General features: G+C 45.6%; 4 protein-coding genes across 4 annotated transcripts in view; 2 read left to right on the top strand and 2 right to left on the bottom strand.

The window, feature by feature from the left end:
• The window catches only part of Pmar_PMAR025128 (hypothetical protein), a gene marked incomplete at both ends in the record, with an annotated part of 2,171 nt that extends 1,584 nt beyond the window's left edge, over positions 1-587 (bottom strand). The window contains 2 exons of the mRNA XM_002768266.1: positions 120-265; positions 501-587. Coding sequence (XP_002768312.1) covers positions 120-265; positions 501-587 — 233 coding nt within the window. The remainder of the gene's footprint in view (positions 1-119; positions 266-500) is intronic.
• Positions 588-874: 287 nt separating this feature from the next.
• Pmar_PMAR025127 (hypothetical protein) lies at positions 875-8,963 on the bottom strand (the record flags this gene model as incomplete). Its single annotated transcript, XM_002768265.1, has 19 exons — positions 875-1,588; positions 1,688-1,836; positions 2,041-2,186; positions 2,409-2,512; positions 2,560-2,738; positions 2,794-2,864; positions 3,406-3,666; positions 3,712-4,771; positions 4,913-4,985; positions 5,233-5,321; positions 5,368-6,284; positions 6,489-6,602; positions 6,663-6,821; positions 6,876-6,970; positions 7,260-7,568; positions 8,141-8,276; positions 8,316-8,596; positions 8,644-8,745; positions 8,793-8,963. 19 exons carry the CDS (start codon positions 8,961-8,963, stop codon positions 875-877), a joined length of 5,130 nt encoding a protein of 1,709 aa, XP_002768311.1.
• Positions 8,964-11,163: 2,200 nt separating this feature from the next.
• Pmar_PMAR025126 (dihydrofolate reductase-thymidylate synthase, putative) lies at positions 11,164-13,531 on the top strand (the record flags this gene model as incomplete). Its single annotated transcript, XM_002768264.1, has 14 exons — positions 11,164-11,218; positions 11,262-11,451; positions 11,493-11,599; positions 11,645-11,686; positions 11,733-11,814; positions 12,123-12,216; positions 12,266-12,383; positions 12,431-12,594; positions 12,678-12,790; positions 12,836-12,960; positions 13,003-13,113; positions 13,160-13,212; positions 13,260-13,351; positions 13,399-13,531. The coding sequence occupies 14 exons, from the start codon at positions 11,164-11,166 to the stop codon at positions 13,529-13,531; spliced, it is 1,479 nt and encodes a 492-aa protein (XP_002768310.1).
• Positions 13,532-13,806: 275 nt separating this feature from the next.
• Positions 13,807-17,315, top strand: Pmar_PMAR025125 (conserved hypothetical protein; the record flags this gene model as incomplete). Its single annotated transcript, XM_002768263.1, has 14 exons — positions 13,807-13,947; positions 14,141-14,293; positions 14,341-14,434; positions 14,474-14,544; positions 15,066-15,130; positions 15,176-15,318; positions 15,360-15,483; positions 15,532-15,619; positions 16,163-16,271; positions 16,319-16,367; positions 16,411-16,549; positions 16,746-17,039; positions 17,085-17,177; positions 17,277-17,315. The coding sequence occupies 14 exons, from the start codon at positions 13,807-13,809 to the stop codon at positions 17,313-17,315; spliced, it is 1,602 nt and encodes a 533-aa protein (XP_002768309.1).
• Between the last annotated feature and the right edge of the window lie 351 nt (positions 17,316-17,666).

The following is a 17,666-nucleotide window of genomic DNA, read 5'->3' as shown; positions in this document are numbered from 1 at the left end:
TCGTGAAACTCCATAGATACTAGTGAAATATATTTTTCACTACTCTTTTCCATACCACGGGTGAAATTCCATTGTATATAACACACATATAATTCCTCAACTATAAATTGTATACTCACCGAGCCGCAGCTGATGTCCTGACCAGCACTCTTATGATCTTATTGAGGCAATCCCATTCATAGTGCCCATCTTCATCTCGGAATATATTCGTCAAGTTGTTCAACTGTTCTTCTTCAGACTCCCACACTATAGTCTCCGTTATCCTCTGAAAAAGACCCTATTCGAGATATGATTCATATAATATTATTTGATAACATAACTTTGGTTGACTATAATCAAGCTTCACCCGTTTTACGTGAAATGACGTTTTTTTCTGTGAAAAACCCGATATTCGCGCTATGCCGTAGTCGTGGAATCTATTTTTCATATCGCGAGTGAAATTCTTTTATAAACCATATAGTATTTTTCCTATACAATTAACCCGTTGAAAATGCTCCCACCTGTCTCCGCGCTCTCTCGTCAGACTGCGCATAAATCTCCTTCTCTGTCGCTCCTAATTTCCTCAACAATTTCGGCTTGCTACACATTTGCCTTTGCCGCTCTAGCTGAACCAGAGTGTCCGCCACCAACGCCTGGTCACACCGAATGATCTAAACATACGAGGTGGTTCGCTGAGAAACATTCAGATGAGGAAGTCTTCTTACTGAGCTCCTGTTGACCATAGAGCCGTGACTAGGATCAACGATATGTATGAGGCAGGCTGATAATGCTGTTATGCTCGCTGACTCCTCCTTAGTAAGGTCGACACATTCACATAATCTAGCTGTTAACTCAGCTGATGCCTTCTGTACCTCTAGAGCTCGCAGGACCGGTACTATCCTGAGATAGTGATAGTAAGGGTAGCAGAGATAGTGATAGTAAGGGTAGTGATAGTAAGGGTAGCAGAGATAGTGATAGTAAGGGTAGCAGAGATAGTGATGGTAAGGGTAGTGATGGTAAGGGTAGCAGAGATAGTGATAGTAAGGGTAGCAGAGATAGTGATGGTAAGGGTAGTGATAGTAAGGGTAGCAGAGATAGTGATAGTAAGGGTAGCAGAGATAGTGATGGTAAGGGTAGCAGAGATAGTGATGGTAAGGGTAGCAGAGATAGTGATGGTAAGGGTAGCAGAGATAGTAAGGGTAGCAGAGATAGTGATAGTAAGGGTAGCAGAGATAGTGATGGTAAGGGTAGCAGAGATAGTGATAGTAAGGGTAGCAGAGATAGTGATGGTAAGGGTAGTGATAGTAAGGGTAGCAGAGATAGTGATAGTAAGGGTAGCAGAGATAGTGATGGTAAGGGTAGTGATAGTAAGGGTAGCAGAGATAGTGATAGTAAGGGTAGCAGAGATAGTGATAGTAAGGGTAGCAGAGATAGTGATAGTAAGGGTAGCAGAGATAGTGATAGTAAGGGTAGCAGAGATAGTGATAGTAAGGGTAGCAGAGATAGTGATGGTAAGGGTAGAAGAGATAGTGATAGTAAGGGTAGCAGAGATAGTGATGGTAAGGGTAGGAGAGATAGTGATGGTAAGGGTAGCAGTTGTGATAAACGACTACCTCGACTGAACCACAATCAGTAACGCATCAGTATCGAAGAGCTCTCACAACACTATGCCCTCAACTTACATGCCCTTTCCACTAGCATCAATAACCCCACCGGTGTGATACAATGACGTTAAAAATGGTATGATGCACTTGAAAACATAAGCTCGTGGTTTGGCCAAGCCCTTATGCTTCCCCAACCACACACACGATGACAACACTGTAGATGCACGCCCATCATCCACTCCCGTTGGAGAATCTGATATCATCAATATCATTTTCATACAGTGCACATAGTCAACCACATATGTTGGTGACAATATTAAAATTTTGCGGAAATTTTGGGAAATTCTGGTTGGTTTTTGTACGTTTTTGCCCCAATTCGTAAGTGAGGAAACTCCTGTGGTCATTTATATCACAACACTGTTCTTCTCATGCTCTTCCACCCACTAGGTCCTCTCACCCGAGTTCTTAGATCCTCCTGCATACAGGGCTTGTTGCTTCCTATGCTCTTCTAAACAGTCCTTAATAGTGTCAGTGAAATCATCCATGACACCAGCTATGACTCCCGCTGGAAGGGTTAGTACCCCTTCTGCTGTGTGAACCAATCTGAAAATAAAGTCCGTGATGGCTTATAAGTTATATAAGGAATTCTCGATCGTTCTATCGGTCATTTATCAAATCATTATATACTATATTGATATCTCTGTCCCATATATAGTTATATCCAGTTTCAATATTAACGATAGTAGGTATGTGTATTACAAAACATTATTATACACTATCTTTTATCTGTGCATACGATCGGAATACAAGGAAACTGCATACTACCTTATAAAATCTAATAAAGCCGCCTTTACCCCCACCCTGGTACACGACATCAGTAACCCCACCATATTCCCCACTGGTAATACCCTTCCTAACAGTGCCGCTACCTAAGACCAGCTACTACCTACACCTCACCAATGCACACCCTTCCTACTCGTCCATCCTTCCTCCTCGTTTCAACGGTAGTCTGTGTGACATCGTTCGAGTCCGTCACCACAACAGCTTCAGCGTTATCAGTAGCGCACACTCGAAGAAGGTCCAAGAGCTCTATATAGTATCTCGGATTCCCAGTATTCAGCTGCTCTCTGAGGCTCTCCATCGCAGTAGCATTACCTGATATCCAAGGTCGATGCGGGCAAGATTCAAAATAGGTCCGAAAGAGGCCCACCTTTGGCAATAGCATGATATAGATCTCCCAAAATACTAGGGACTTCACACAGGCTCCTCGCTACAGTAAGCCTAATACCACTATCTACTAGAGATGGGTCCAAGCACTCTAGCAGGGTCCTCAATGCTTGTATCTCAACCGTCATAGGGCGTTGCGATAGTATACGAAGAGAACAGCTGATATACTGCTGATACCTGAGTCGATGGTGACACCACGACTCGATGGTGAAAGTGTCACCATCACTGTACTACTCTACTATATACAATGTCAGTGAATAACACGACAATTCCTATAGGCGTCATACTATAAAAGCAAACCTCGTGAATGTGTGGTCCAAACCGGAACACATCGCTGCTCTAACTCTGCTACCCATGAATTCGAAATTGTCTACATTTTCCAACACGAACTTCAAGTTTTAAAAAGTTTTCCCGGAGGGAACGCAAACGAACCCAGTGGGAAATAGCAGCTCGAGGACTTCCCCAAAAGTTGAGTTAAAGGGGTGTAGTTAATCCTAAATTTCTCCGCCTTAATTTCCTCAATCTAAGAAAACTATTGTAATTTCATTTTCGGTAAACCAAAAAACGCCTACTCCTAGACATTCCCCCCACTTACCACTCCGCAGCCAGTTCCTTATTAGCACATAACAACTCGATGCACAATCTATTAGCGCCTCTAATATCATCCTCAGCATGTCGTAGGTACACCGGGAAGTCCCTGGCCAGCCGCCTTATCACAGTTCGGTAACTGGTTGCGTGCGCCATAGTAGTTAAAGTAGAATAGCAATTCTCCCACACCGCCACTCCCAGATACGGTACATTCAACAGTTGTAGTAAGTGCTCGTGAACTCCCAGAGCAACATACAAATCGGCAGCCCTGAAAACCATACCGTAAATCCGTCACATCCTACTACCCCCTTACTTGGTGAGGCCAGTACTATCATCAGGCACCAGGCTGGCCCGTAGCTGACCTGTAGCCCTAGCGGCCAATAGCATATCAACTTCAGGCTCGTCCAGAATTCTCGCTAACTCTACTGCCCACTTCTGCGCACTTTCCAACAGCTCCATCTGGCCCTCTTCCACATAGTGTACCCTCAGCAACGACCTCTTCAATTCAGTGTGCGTTACATGCAGACGTAACAACATGCTCGCCAGACTTTCCTCGAGGCTTGGATCAGTGGTCCTACGTAGTGCATTAAAACACTTCTCCACAAGATTCATCCCAGGGTTCAACAGCGCGTCATTAATTTCATCAGCCCTATGCCCAGCAACGACCGTCAAGACCCTATGGTGCAGCTGTAAATCCTTTATGGAATGCAGCACATTCAAGGCCTCAACCTTGCATTTTCTCCCACTAATCATCCGCCTCTGAACAACCTCTTCACTTCCCGTCACGAACTGCTCAGTGCTGGCAACATGAATGAGCTCCCTTACAGTGTTACGCCGATCCTTAGGATCGTTATACATATCATTAACAGTAACAGCATGCACCAGCTCAAGTGCAGCATACAACGCTTCGTTCATCTCAGGTTGATACACTGCTCTATGTATGAACAACAACAGCAGATCCAACAAACTCTTACACCCGTCGCTGGTTTCAACTTTAGTGTTCTCAACAACGCGATCAGCCACATCTTTCTTCCACGTAATGCCGACTGTCCCACTAGGGTATTGCTCCGAGACTCTGTTAGCATCCACCACATACGTAGTAGATGACAGTTCCTTCCTGCTCCATCCGACCTCGCATACATCAACAAATAATGTCAAAATCATTTTGCAGAGTCCCACCACCGCAATACACGCAGCTGGGGCTTCGCACTCTGATTTGAAACAGCTGACCATCGCTCGATCAAGTTCATGCAGAAGCGGCTTCAACTGCACATTGAGAACTTCCAACAACTGTCTCGAAATTTCCGGGTTGTGCATAGCGAGATCGCCTACCAACACCTGTGCCAGTAGTAAATGTTCAGGGCCGAGTTCTCCTACAAAATACATATAAACAAGGACTCCCTTATTCGACCAACCTTCGATGCTGCTCTTAAGGGTCTCCAAATATGCTGTATTGTTACATATACAACCATATACCATCCTCTGAGCTCTTCTAGAGTTCTCGCAAACACTACTGATAGCCTTCGCTCCGCGAGTAAAATACGAACTCCTTTTCGTAGTGAACGTCACTTCCACAAGTCGGTCAACCTTATCACGAAAAAACACAATGAGGGGAAAAAATCTTCATACTGCGTAATAGGATACCTGCGATTCTGATATGCAGAAACACTTCCTTGTGCATACCGCTGCTACTCCTTCTATTGCCGGAGGAAGAGCTGACCACATCCTAATCGCTATCGCATTCACCGTATCAGTATGAAGAGCAGGAATGAGGCAACCCAGAAGCCTAAGGCGGACATACGATGTGGCCGTGGTGTGGTCTTAATATTCTTACCTTCCTTTTCTCGAACTCGGCGGGTGCTTCAATATAGCACTTAGTGCTCCCATATCCACTGCTGCTCGTACCAACAGCCCGATCGGGCCCTGTCGAAATTAATAAAGAGGCGACCCAAAACTCGAGGCCAACTACTTACTCTCGCTTCCTCCCACGGTTGGAGTATATCCCTAAACTGCACCAACACATCAGAATCATCTTCAAAGTTGTCCACCCGCCAAACCGCCTCCTTAACTGCTCTCTCCCATATCCTTCCCTTGTCCCTCTTAGTATCAGTAGTTCTATTATTCCTCAATTTTTTCATATATACAGGACCACATCTAGCACCCCAAGACATAGACTCCAGCACAACCGCATTCTCCTCCTTATGCAAGCCTCCTCCTACTACTACTACATCACTAGTTCCTTTCCCCAAGCTCAGATTAGTCAGCTGCTTCCTCACGATCCTCCAGTTGCATACTTTCTGATGCTTGTCATTGTCAACCTCTTTAGACGTCAGCTCCTCCTCAAAAACATCATCATCTTGAGACACCGAATGATCAAACCTCGCAGACCTCTTGCTGGCCTCCTCAGCGGAGCGTTGCGCTTTTTTCATTCGTTCAAGTTCATCCCAGTCACTTGCCTCAGCCTCTATGACCTTAAACCACGTCCCCGGACTGCCCTGCATATAACAATCGGTCGGCTCCAAACAGTGACGATATATACCGTAATCTCCTTCATTTACAGAAATGTCCACACTGAGCAACTTCCCAGTAGCGACGTGGCGAAACTGCGCATACCGTCCCAATTCCAACTCCTCTCCAGCTTTCCTGTACCGACTCACGTATAAATTGTACTTATCGCAAACCCCCACAAACTCCAGCGAGCTCTCATCTCGGTGCTCTCCCCTCTCCTTGCTACTACTATGGCGTGGTGACACGACAGTCTCGTCACCCTCCTCCTCTTCCTCAGCAAGCTGATTATGTTGCTCCTCAGCCCCACCGTAGAGGCCCAAATAGTAACACCGTACGCATACACAAACAGCTGATACGGGATGCTGATAGTACGCAAGACTAAAAATGGCTAAAATTACAGCGGAGCGATGCATCTCCCAAAAAATATATGTTCGCTCTCTTCGGCTGATCTCAGGAGTTTCCTCACTAATTATACAAATCTACCTACGAATCCGGGTGGGAGTTCGTCATACCATAATTTTCATATAGTCTTGCGCAAATTGTCCCACCCTCTACCTAGTATCATGGCCACATGTAGAGCACGTTGTTCCAGTCTGCTCTCCCGGAGCTGCCGCCCCTCCTGTTGCCGACTCATGATAAAAGAACGAGTGTAGCTCATCACAGTACTCCACATCCAAGCGAACTACTCCTGATAAACTAAACAACAACAAGAAGAACCTTGCATATACTCGCCGCCGTCTTAAATGCTGAGGTTACCTCCCACCAGCATCAGCTCCTGATTCGGTGTTGGCAGTAGTAGCACTAGGCTGCAATCTAAACGGGACCGCGAAGGTCTTAAGGAATGTCTTGCCAGTATGAGGGTCATAATAAGGGTCCGTCCATAACGACCGAGATGATAGTATTGACGACCGATACCTGTGAGCAACAGCAGCAGCTGAGCTCGCGTCACCACTAGAGTGGCAGTGTCACCATTCATTGGTTTGGTAGTAACTCCCTTTAGCTCCTCCGAATTCTTCAACATGAATTCCCTTGTATCGGCATGAGCCGCTCTTACTGCCACTTCCCTAAGAGTTGGAATATATGTTGGGTTTCCTCTACTAACCTCGAATGCTTCCTCGACTACATAATGACGACTTACACAATAACATCATAAAAATGTTAAATACGAATATATAATTTCACGCTGTCCTAGGGTAGACATATACGAAAACCCGTAAAAATTTCCCAAAATTCCCCCAGAAATTTCACATTTTCACCAACACGCTTAAATCCAACTATAAGACATGCGCGCTACGAGTAATAGTAAACTTACACCACCACCACTACTACTACTACTACTACTACTACTACTACCTGCTGAGCAGTCCAAGAGGCATACGTCATCCACGCATCCTTATTAGCATATGCTTGTGGTTGAAACGCAATACCCATACCAAACACGCGACAATCCTTCCTCAAATAAGCCTCCGTCAACTCCTCCAGAGCCGCACCATCCAAAGGTTCACTCCGCGCTGTCAAGCGAGCCGCGAGACTGATCGCTGACTGGGCCAGGGAATCAGCAAGCTTATCAGCTTCAGCCGCAGTGAGGTAAGTAGAATGCCTCGTCTCCTCCACTTCCCTCGATGCTCGACTGCTCCTCTCACTAGACTTCATCTCTGCTGCCTAAGAGAACGGACCTCACAAACTGAGTCCCACTGTCGGGGGAGTATATGTTCGCTTTCCTCAGCTGAGCTCAGGAGTTTCCTATACAGTGTTGGAGGAATATATGTTCGCTTTCCTCAGCTGAGCTCAGGAGTTTCCTATACAGTGTTGGAGGAATATATGTTCGCTTTCCTCAGCTGAGCTCAGGAGTTTCCTATACAGTGTTGGAGGAATATATGTTCGCTTTCCTCAGCTGAGCTCAGAAGTTTCCTATACAGTGTTGGAGTAGGAATATATGTTCGCTTTCCTCAGCTGAGCTCAGGAGTTTCCTATACAGTGTTGGAGTAGGAATATATGTTCGCTTTCCTCAGCTGAGCTCAGAAGTTTCCTATACAGTGTTGGAGTAGGAATATATGTTCGCTTTCCTCAGCTGAGCTCAGAAGTTTCTTATACAGTATTGGAGGAATATATGTTTGTTTTCCTCAGCTGAGCTCAGGAGTTTCCTCACTAATTATACCAATTTTTACACATAAATTCGGGTAAAAATATACAGTAACCAACTAGGAAATAACATCTACTGACCATGTGCCCACCTTAAGGCGGCTGTCCAACGTAACAACACCAGCAAAGGCGTTCCTCCAGTAGAAGGGCACAGCATAGGCCAGGAAATCCCCATCACTACTGTAGCTACTCCACACACCTCTGCCCTGCCTCTTCGCTTCAACATACCTATTCATTGATAACAGTAAAGACTATTAATATTATTACAGTTCTCGACACGTATAGTCCGGAGCTTGCGGAGGAATCCACTGATAGAATTCAGCCTCAGCCACTTCTTGCTCTCGAGATTGCTGGGCCCTTGTTCTATCACCGAGTTTACAGTACCGTGATAGATTGTTGAAAACGTAAGGCTCAAAGCAGACCGTCATGTATTTGATGTTAGTGTTAGACTCGAATTCTTGTAGTAGAAGATGTTCAATATATTTATCGGTGACCATAGAGGGGTTACTCTTTTCCAAAGCGGCCACTACTCGACGAGGATGCACAGTCTGGAGAGAGGGAAATGCATTTACTTGAAGAGAACGCACTCGCTTACCTGCATTTGCATCCACGAAGGAACGAATCGATCAGCCAACTGCTGACTCGCTGCCAACTGCTGAGCTGGGGAGATAGGAGGGTCATCGGACACAGCCGCGACCTACAAGTGGACCTAATCCGTATCTTCCACAGAGGAACCTTGGATACCTCCCATTCACAGACGCTCCAGTCGATGCCTTTTTGATGCACCCCTTGCTGCAGCGGCCATTCCTCTATAGTGTCCGCCAAGACACTTCCACCCTGTGTCGCGTAGATACTATCTTGCCCACATATAAAAAATCGATCTCCAACTCTTAAGGGCTGATGCCTCTTTTTCATTCGCCCGCCCTGAAAACTACTACTCAACGCTCCTACTACGATTAGCATCATCCTGTTACCGTGGGCTCGATCATTTCCCCCAGCGAAAACGATCCAGAATCATTGAAAATGGGAGCTACTGGAAACGACTTCCTCGTCTTCAGCTCCTCCACAGGGGACACTAGTTCTTCAGCGTTCGACAAAGAATTGTTCACAACGAGAGTAACCTGGCGAGCAACTCTATAGTTTGATAACTCTTATAGTTGTACATGATTTTGAGCTGAAGTGGTGTCCGAATTGGTAGTATCTCCCTCCTCAATAGACTTCTCTGATGGCATGAAAGTCGGCGTCGGTGTGGTAGTAGGCGCTGTAAATGCCGAGCTTATATCGTTGCCAGGATCCCCTTTGGGTGTAGACCCGCTGGTGAGAGTTGTCATACTAAAATAGCTCTCACTGATAGGGGACTACATTACTCATTGAGCACTACCACTAAGACGGTCGATTCGACACTGCTCTTAGAATTCTACACAGGCGAGCCAGAAGTGAAATGTCCATCGATTTCAATCAGGCCACTTCGCGAGCAGATGGATAGCCCTACTAGGATCGAGTTTAACATGTAGAGAAATGGTTTCTGGGAGACGTCAACAGATGGCAGTGATATGTTAAAGTGTTTCCTATTACTATAGATGTCCATACAACGTACAACGCCGCATCACGGTGAATGCACAGTGAACCATCATGGTGATATTTGGATAAAATATGGTTAAGTACAAGCAGGAACTTTATGAAAATTTTAAGGGTTAAAGGTTTGATCTAAGCGTCACAACACTGAAACATGCGCAACAAAATCGATCAGTCGGGCGAGCGCTAAATGAGACGAGCTCAGCGCTGTTCGAGCAGCTGCCTACGTAATCCCCATGTTCATTGAAACAATTCTGGAATTCAGAAGCGATTCTAGCATAGTATTATACGTGTAAAAAGCGTCCTTTGAATCGATTCTGAGTTTCGAAATCGGTTTATTGAACGACCCCAATGTCGACATGTAACGAGATTGAGCTAGATCTACTCTCTGCTCGACTACATTCGAAAAACAGCGAGAGAGTACTCTTTCTCATATCAGAAGCTTGATGCTAAGGTTGGGCTGTGAGCTTAGTGCTTAGTACACAAACCCTTATCGAGATGATATGTCTTCACCCTGTTCACTTTCGGCCTGCCAACAGTGTTACACTTTCTATGGTTGGATAGATAGCTCTACTCGATAACTCTGTTTTCGATTAGTATGATTTTCGAAGTATGGGGTCGATCAATAGACTAATCTCAGAATCTCTTCTCACATTTATAACGCGATGCTGGAGTCGACTCAGAATTCCAGAATTGATTTAATGGAGTTTCACGACCGTTTTTACGTGAAGTGGCGTAAAACTCTGTGAAAAACGCGATATTCAGTGCTCGTGAAATATATTTTTCATATCACGGGTGAAACTCCAATGAAGATGGGGTATGTCTTGATGCACCGGTACATTTTTGAGGGATGATTCTATAAATCAATCTCGAAACTCAGGAGCGATTCTCACACGTATATCACGGGGCTGGAGTCGAGTCGGTTCTGAATTCCAGAATTGAGTAAATGAGCATGGACTGTGTCTCGGTTGCTGATGTACCGTGAAACTGTCGATGACCAGCTGCATGAAAGAAAAGATATGAAAAAAATGTTTGCAACCGTTAGCCCTCCATCCTTTGCGTTTGCATTGCCTCCGAGGCAGTCGGCATCATACTCATGCAAGGTGTGGTATGCACTCAGGAGGGGACAGCCTTGAACATGGCGTTATCATCGTGTACAGCATGGTGATAGGGTTGCCAGCTGAGATATGAAGGTGAGAGTAACACAGTGATGGGGAAAAACAGATAGGAGGTCAGCTAGTTGGTGGCAAGTAGTCGTTGAGGCATTGCGAGTACGTTGATTTTGTATGATTGACATTTTCTCATTAAAATTACCACTACTGTTGGTTTGTGTTCATAGTGCTGTAACGCAGTGGGTAGTAGTGCAGTTTCGGAGGGTCATCGTGTATAAGTTTCAACAGTACATTCAGTTCAGCATTTGAGAATTAAAGATTCTCCGATGTCAATGACGTTGAAAACTCCGATACGTTGTTTTCAACAGAGCCGATAAGACTACCCTAATGTGTTTGCCTTGTCCATTACAGATTAATCATCATCATCTATGGCTCTTCCTCAGCTCTCGGTCATCGTAGCTCACACGTGCAAGTGGGGAATAGGTATAACATATATCCCCCCTAGATTTGAGTACTCTATCATCAGGGAAGGATGGTCAACTGCCTTGGAAGTCTCTACCAGAAGATATGAAGCGTTTCAAGAAAATCACGACGGGCGGGCACTGTAACGATAATGTGAAGAATGTGTGCATTATGGGAAGAAAAACGTGGGAGTCTATTCCAGAGAGGTTCAGGCCCCTTAGGGACCGTATTAACGTTGTGATCTCCTCAACTACGTAGGTGCGGAATTTAGTTCTACCCGAGAGCTTTTTCGTAGGTCACCAACTGACTACCCCCCAGGCGTTAGAATATGTCCATCATTGCTAGACTCCTTAGCATCGTTGCAACAAGGCGAAGTAGAAATTGGCGAAATATTTGTGATTGGTAGCTGAGGAGTGGTATTGGCTTTGGGAGTATGCTGTTGTTCAGGTGGAGCCTCCTTGATAACAGAGGCGATGCAACTACCACAGTGTGAGTCTTGGCTTCCTTCCTATGCTGTGTGAATGTGTCGTAATAGGCCGTACGCTGTACACGACTAGAGTGGGGACCGACCCGTGGGAGTGTGATGTCTTTATGGAGAAAATCGATGAGAAAATCTGGTGGGAGATATGTCTACTCGGTGTTGGAGGAATATATGTTCGCTTCCTCAGCTGAGCTCAGGAGTTTCCTATACAGTGTTGGAGGAATATATGTTCGCTTTCCACAGCTGAGCTCAGGAGTTTCCTGTACAGTGTTGGAGGAATATATGTTCGCTTTCCTCAGCTGAGCTCAGAAGTTTTCTCACTAATTATAGGAGTTTATATACGAATTCGGGTAGAAGTGTACAGAAACCAATAAGAATTTCACCAGGATTTTCCTAGTTGACCATGAACATATTTTTCTCCCCATACTGCGTCTGTTTGCATAGGGAGCCTATTGCCGTGTCGAGGACTTTCCGTCACAGCGATATTCCCTACGACTTTGTTGATTACAAGAGGCGTGAAGGCTCTGACAAAACTGAGGTGAGCTCTTATACTATAATTGATCTTGTCCTTTTTTCTCGGCTGCCAGTTGTCTCTAGCGGAGCGCTGCCCTAGAGGGAAATTCCAGCACGGGGAGTATGAGTACTTGAGGCTTATCGAGGAAATCATTGAGAATGGGGAGGATGCTGATGATAGGACTGGCGTTGGTAATGGTTTAGTTTCAGCGTGTTGAAGGGTAGAGGTCCATTTGTAGGTACAAAGACAATATTTTCATGCCATATGCGGTTTTCCCTAAGAGATGGAGTTTTCCCGTTGCTCACTACCAAGCGTGTGTTCTGGCGTGGAGTAGTGGAGGAGCTCCTTTGGTTCATCAGAGGAGATACTAATGCGAAACATCTCAGTGATCAAGGCGTTAAGGTGGGCGGCGATTGAGCCTTTTGGGTCGTTTTAACCCGTGCTAAAACGTTCAATGGTCGGCTTGAGTGGCGCTGTTTGGGCAGATTTGGGATCTGAATGGTACTAGGGAGTTCCTAGACGGCAGAGGCCTTACACACCGAGAGGAGGGTGATCTTGGACCTGTCTATGGCTTCCAGTGGAGGCATTTCGGTGCTGAGTAATACACATTCTAGTGACTGGCACGGGTAGTGTACTTGGGTAGCTACGTTGATATGCACGCTGACTACTCTAAGAGTGGCGGTGTGGACCAGCTGGCTGAGGTCATAAGGCAATTGAAAGAAAATCCGATGGATAGGAGAATAATTATGACTGCATGGAATCCCACTGGTAGGTTTTAGTGATACCACTCGTCTTTCACTTCTCATCTAGCTCTACCCCTCATGGCTCTGCCGCCGTGCCACATGATGTGCCAATTTTATGTCAACTCCAAGCAAGAGCTCTCATGTGCTATGTACCAACGCAGTGCAGATATGGGCCTTGGTAGGGTTGGAATTCTCAGAGGGTTGTGTACATCCTGTTGGCTCAGGTGTTCCCTTTAACATTGCCTCCTATGCACTACTAACTTGCATGCTAGCTCAGGTGGTGGGCTCTCCTTCTAGTAGGAGAAGGTTAGCTTTTGCTCACAGGTGTGTGGTTTGAAGCCTGGGGAGTTCTGTCATCATCTTGGAAATACTCATGTCTATAACAATCATATAGAGCCACTACGACAACAGTTGAAGTAGTGATAGTGCCTCTGGAGTTTCGCAAGTGGCTCTGTGGTGGTAGGCGAACGCCGAGACCGTTCCCTTTACTGAAGATCAATCCTAATGTGAAGACGATTGACGATATCAAGTCCTCTGACTTCGAGCTCATAGGGTACAACCCGTGGGGAAAGATTGCAATGGAGATGGCAGTGTAAGCGTACTCATTATGAAGTTAACAATTAAAAGCTACTGCAGCATCTTGAGTATCTCTGGTAATTCTCGTACTTGTGTTATCGCAGTTCACGCCAGTGTTGTGGGTATAAACGTTTGGGTGAAAAAATCCGTTCCGCTCTATTCTCGATACTAGAGTGACTTTTCTATCACTCGTTGCCCTTCGAGCGAAGATCAGAATGATGTGATGTGTACTGAAATTTAATAATTGGATTTTGTCTGCTTCGCTCCGCTGAGCTTGTATCGTTTCTTTTCTAATATGCTTCATAGTGAAGACAACAACGGCGGCAATCCGTTACGTTCTATCGGTGTAGATGATGATGTCTATACGGGAGAGTTAAAAGAGGATATCAAGGACGTGGCAAGAGCCGTGTTGAAGGGTGATAGGGATATCACCAAGGTAAATCCAAATTTACGGTATGATCATTTTTACGCAGTGTGGGAAATTTTGGGAAATTCTTATTGGCTTCTGTACACTCCTAATCGAATCAGTTTGCGAGGAAATGCTGAGCTCAGCTGAACAGCTCTGCGAGCATATATACCTCCAACACTTTCTTTACGAAGTAAACTCGCTCAAGTACTACTGTGCTTAGCTCCGATCGTTCTACTGGCCGCGGTTTTTGCGGACAGTAGTGGAAGCCTCGGACTGTGAGGGTAATCGGAAACACTACCGCGCGTTGTCGTCCAAGCATCAGCCTAAGAGTGGCGGTCTGCTGACCACACAGTTCAAGGGCATGGACCCCAACGTAGGCTTGGTGCTCTCCACGGCTGAGTAGAGCGGGATGAATGACAGGTTTGCAATCCTCTGTCGAAGGCATCAGAGAACCCATGGAATCAAGAGCATAAGAAAACAGACATTCTCAACGAGATCTGGGTGGACGTTTCTCGTAGGTGACGCTGTGAAGCTATACGCATTTGCTGTGTAGGCACTAACTATAGTAATAGGGAGTGGTTCAGTATAGAGGACAATCAGAGGAGTATGCAGAGAATACTATATGTAATAGTGGGAAGAGTCTGCAAGGCTTTAGTGAAACGCTTACTCGTCGAACGTTGTGGAGTTTCACCAGGGATTTCGCACTCGATTTCTTACGGTGGGGTTCATCACTACATTGGAGTTCACCCGTGAAATTGATTTTCTATCCGACAACTTAATGAAAAGTCCAACTGCAAGGGTAGCGATATAAGCGCTTTAATCAAGGCATGGGAACTTAACTACACTTACCCATAGCATACATAAACAGTAGTATTGCTCGGCCAACATATCACGTCTATGTGCTGTGAAGAGCATTATATGAAAAACACTAGTGAAAATTATATTCCACGGCTACTGCATATCACCGTGAATATCGGTTTTTTAACCACTTCACGAAAAAACGGGTGAAACTCCTTTGGTTTACTTGAAACCCCGCTCCGAATCCAAAAACAATACGTTTGCAAGTACCCTATGTATCCTCGGATTGAACGGTTACCGTATTGAGTGATTCGGCTTCATCTAAACTCTTTGATGGTAGAATTCAGGTGTGGTGTAAAGAGCGTAATAAGGACTATCGCCAAGGCATGAGCGACATCGCTACTGTATTGTTGTAAGCAGTAGTACCATCCGTAGAGTACTACTACCACAACCACAGGTACGGCCTAGTTGGTGATGATACCGACAACTGTATTGGACGGCATGGGCTGGCGGATGGTGAAGCAGATGCTTTCATGTTGTTCGATACAGTCATGTCTGGCACTATACAGCATGCTGAGATGTTCTATTCGGAATCGACAGGTGATAGATACTTAATGTAAGTTGTTATGGTTGTTGCTCAGGGAATGGTAACACTCTGTTGCCGTCGCAAAGTCAACCGAAGTCGAAGATTTTAAAGAGGTGTGAATACGTGTTCGATAAACTGTTGCCTCAAGCTGACGAGGACCTCAGTAACCACCTTCATAAGTATGCATACCGAGGAATTGAATAATGAGCATACCGTAACTTTCTCAGCTCGGCTAAGATTGCACCGTCCCTCTTCTTGATGCGGTGGATACGCCTCATATTTGCTCGAGAGATGCACGTTGTAGAAGTCCTACGGGTAGTGGGTTGGGCTCAATCAGCACCTGGTGCTCGCCCTCGAAGTGTACAGAAACTAACAGAATTTCTCAAATTTTTTTCCGACAATTTTCATACTGTCACCAACACATGTAACCGTCCATGTGCATATCTTTCTACATTGAGTACACTAGCATCGGATAATACGATCTGGATAATCTCAAATTTTCGTTCCCTCTTGAAAATTAGGGAAGTCACAGTCGAAAGTATGCATATTCAACTGCCTAGAGTGGGATTTCGGAGTTTGTCCAGAAGGAACTAAGGCAAAGTAGTGGTTGTGTATTCGGCTGACATGCTCTCTACGCAACGTAATGAGATGGCGATAAACTAGCAGAATCGTCTTTCGCTGAGCAACGAGCCGGGCGTGTATCATTATGAATAATACGACGAGACCCGGGACATTGATTTCTGATATTTTAGTATTCTTGGGAATCGTGAAGGATTTAATCAACAGCTTCATTATCACCAAATTCGCAACGTTTTTCGTGATTTCTCAAACACACTAGTGTATTCCGGTTGCCCTCAGCTATGGGACTTCATATTCGCCGACTCCTACCTACATTGGTCGGCGACTGGTGAGCTCTCGATGCCCTTAGTAGACTTTATGGCCGTCTCCATGATTCTACAAGTCAGAAGTAAGGCAATTACCAAGGGTGGTTATGTTTGCTCAAGCTCCCAGCAGGTACCCTTATCAATGGAGATAATACAGCGTGCTTGCAGCGCCTTATGCGGTAGAGGCTCGCTGCTTGGGTGTTCGGCCTTAGTGTGTTTCAGGTACCCACCGGTCGACTGCGTGGAGCCTCTGGTTGGTAGAGCTCTGCGATTACGAGACGGCGATGCTGCTCTTAGTCCCCGAATAGTGTGTGATGATACCGTTGAAGATGATGAAAAGGTTCTGACGATGACTATGGAGGTAGCTGGGTCCAGTGATGGAATATACGGAAGTTCGGGAGTTTCCAAAGCTACGTTGTGGATATTTACACACGAGTTAAGACCATCAAAATTTTTTCCCAGAATTTTCTCCGAACCTTCATATTGTCATCATCCATGTGCGTAATTTCCCACACTTGTTGTCTCCGATTTGCTATCTTGATGAACCGCGTGTTCAGGGAAAGAGTAAGCTCGCACCACAATTGCAAGTGAGCCCCGAGGAGCCCCTTCAACGAGCACCTCAGATTGACCCTCTTATGGTTGGTTTCCCATTGGAAACACGCTATGATGCCATGATCGTTGATCAGGGCGAACACACATCTCTGTCGTCTCTGTTCGGCACAGTGGTTCATACAGCAGTGGGTGCATTATCAACAGCTATTACGGAAGGTCGAGCTCTGCCGCAGTCGTATGCTAATAAGTCGAACACAGCAGAGCAGGCGGGTAGCCCGACCGTGGTGCCCCCCGAGCAAGTGAGCTTCACACTAGCAACTTGTGGTTGATGCGGTGTGATGCAGATTCGAATGCCTCGGGATCTCGCTGACTCGTGGGATGATGAGACAGTTGCTGTTGAGCACGATAAAGGCAGCGATGAGGAACTATCCATAGAGGTATCGGTCTCGGGCAGAGTGACAAGTTGACTACTTGTGTGTGGCTGTGGATAAACATAAGCTTGCTAAAACTCCCGTTCAGCTCACGGTTTCATTCAGTGTGATCAGAATCTGATTGAACGAGTTATGTGGCTATAGCATTGTATGGGTCAGTTGCGTTATTTGTTCCAATATCGCCTTTTTGACTTTTTCGAAATGGGAGTTGTGAGCCAAAAATTGCCTTACTTTTTGGATAGAGTTGCGATAGCCGGTCGATCCTATGGTTGTCGCCAAGAACTCGTTGGATGTTGAGGTTGATCTCAGGTCAACAGCTCCGAACTGGCGAAGTGGCAACGGGCGCTTGATACAGCTATAGTGTCTCTGAGCAGCAATACTGATCCCCACACACGGGAAAGTGCTGTAGATGTATTACGTGATATATCAGCTAGCATAGGCCAGGTTCGGCGACAACTGCCTTCTGAAAAATGATCGAGATAAGTTTCTATGTAG

This window comes from Perkinsus marinus, assembly GCF_000006405.1.
Source record: "Perkinsus marinus ATCC 50983 genomic scaffold scf_1104296968888, whole genome shotgun sequence".
Classification (NCBI taxonomy): Eukaryota; Perkinsozoa; order Perkinsida; family Perkinsidae; genus Perkinsus; species Perkinsus marinus.
Note: the sequence above shows the minus strand (reverse complement) of the source record. Positions and strands in the feature narration are given on the sequence as shown.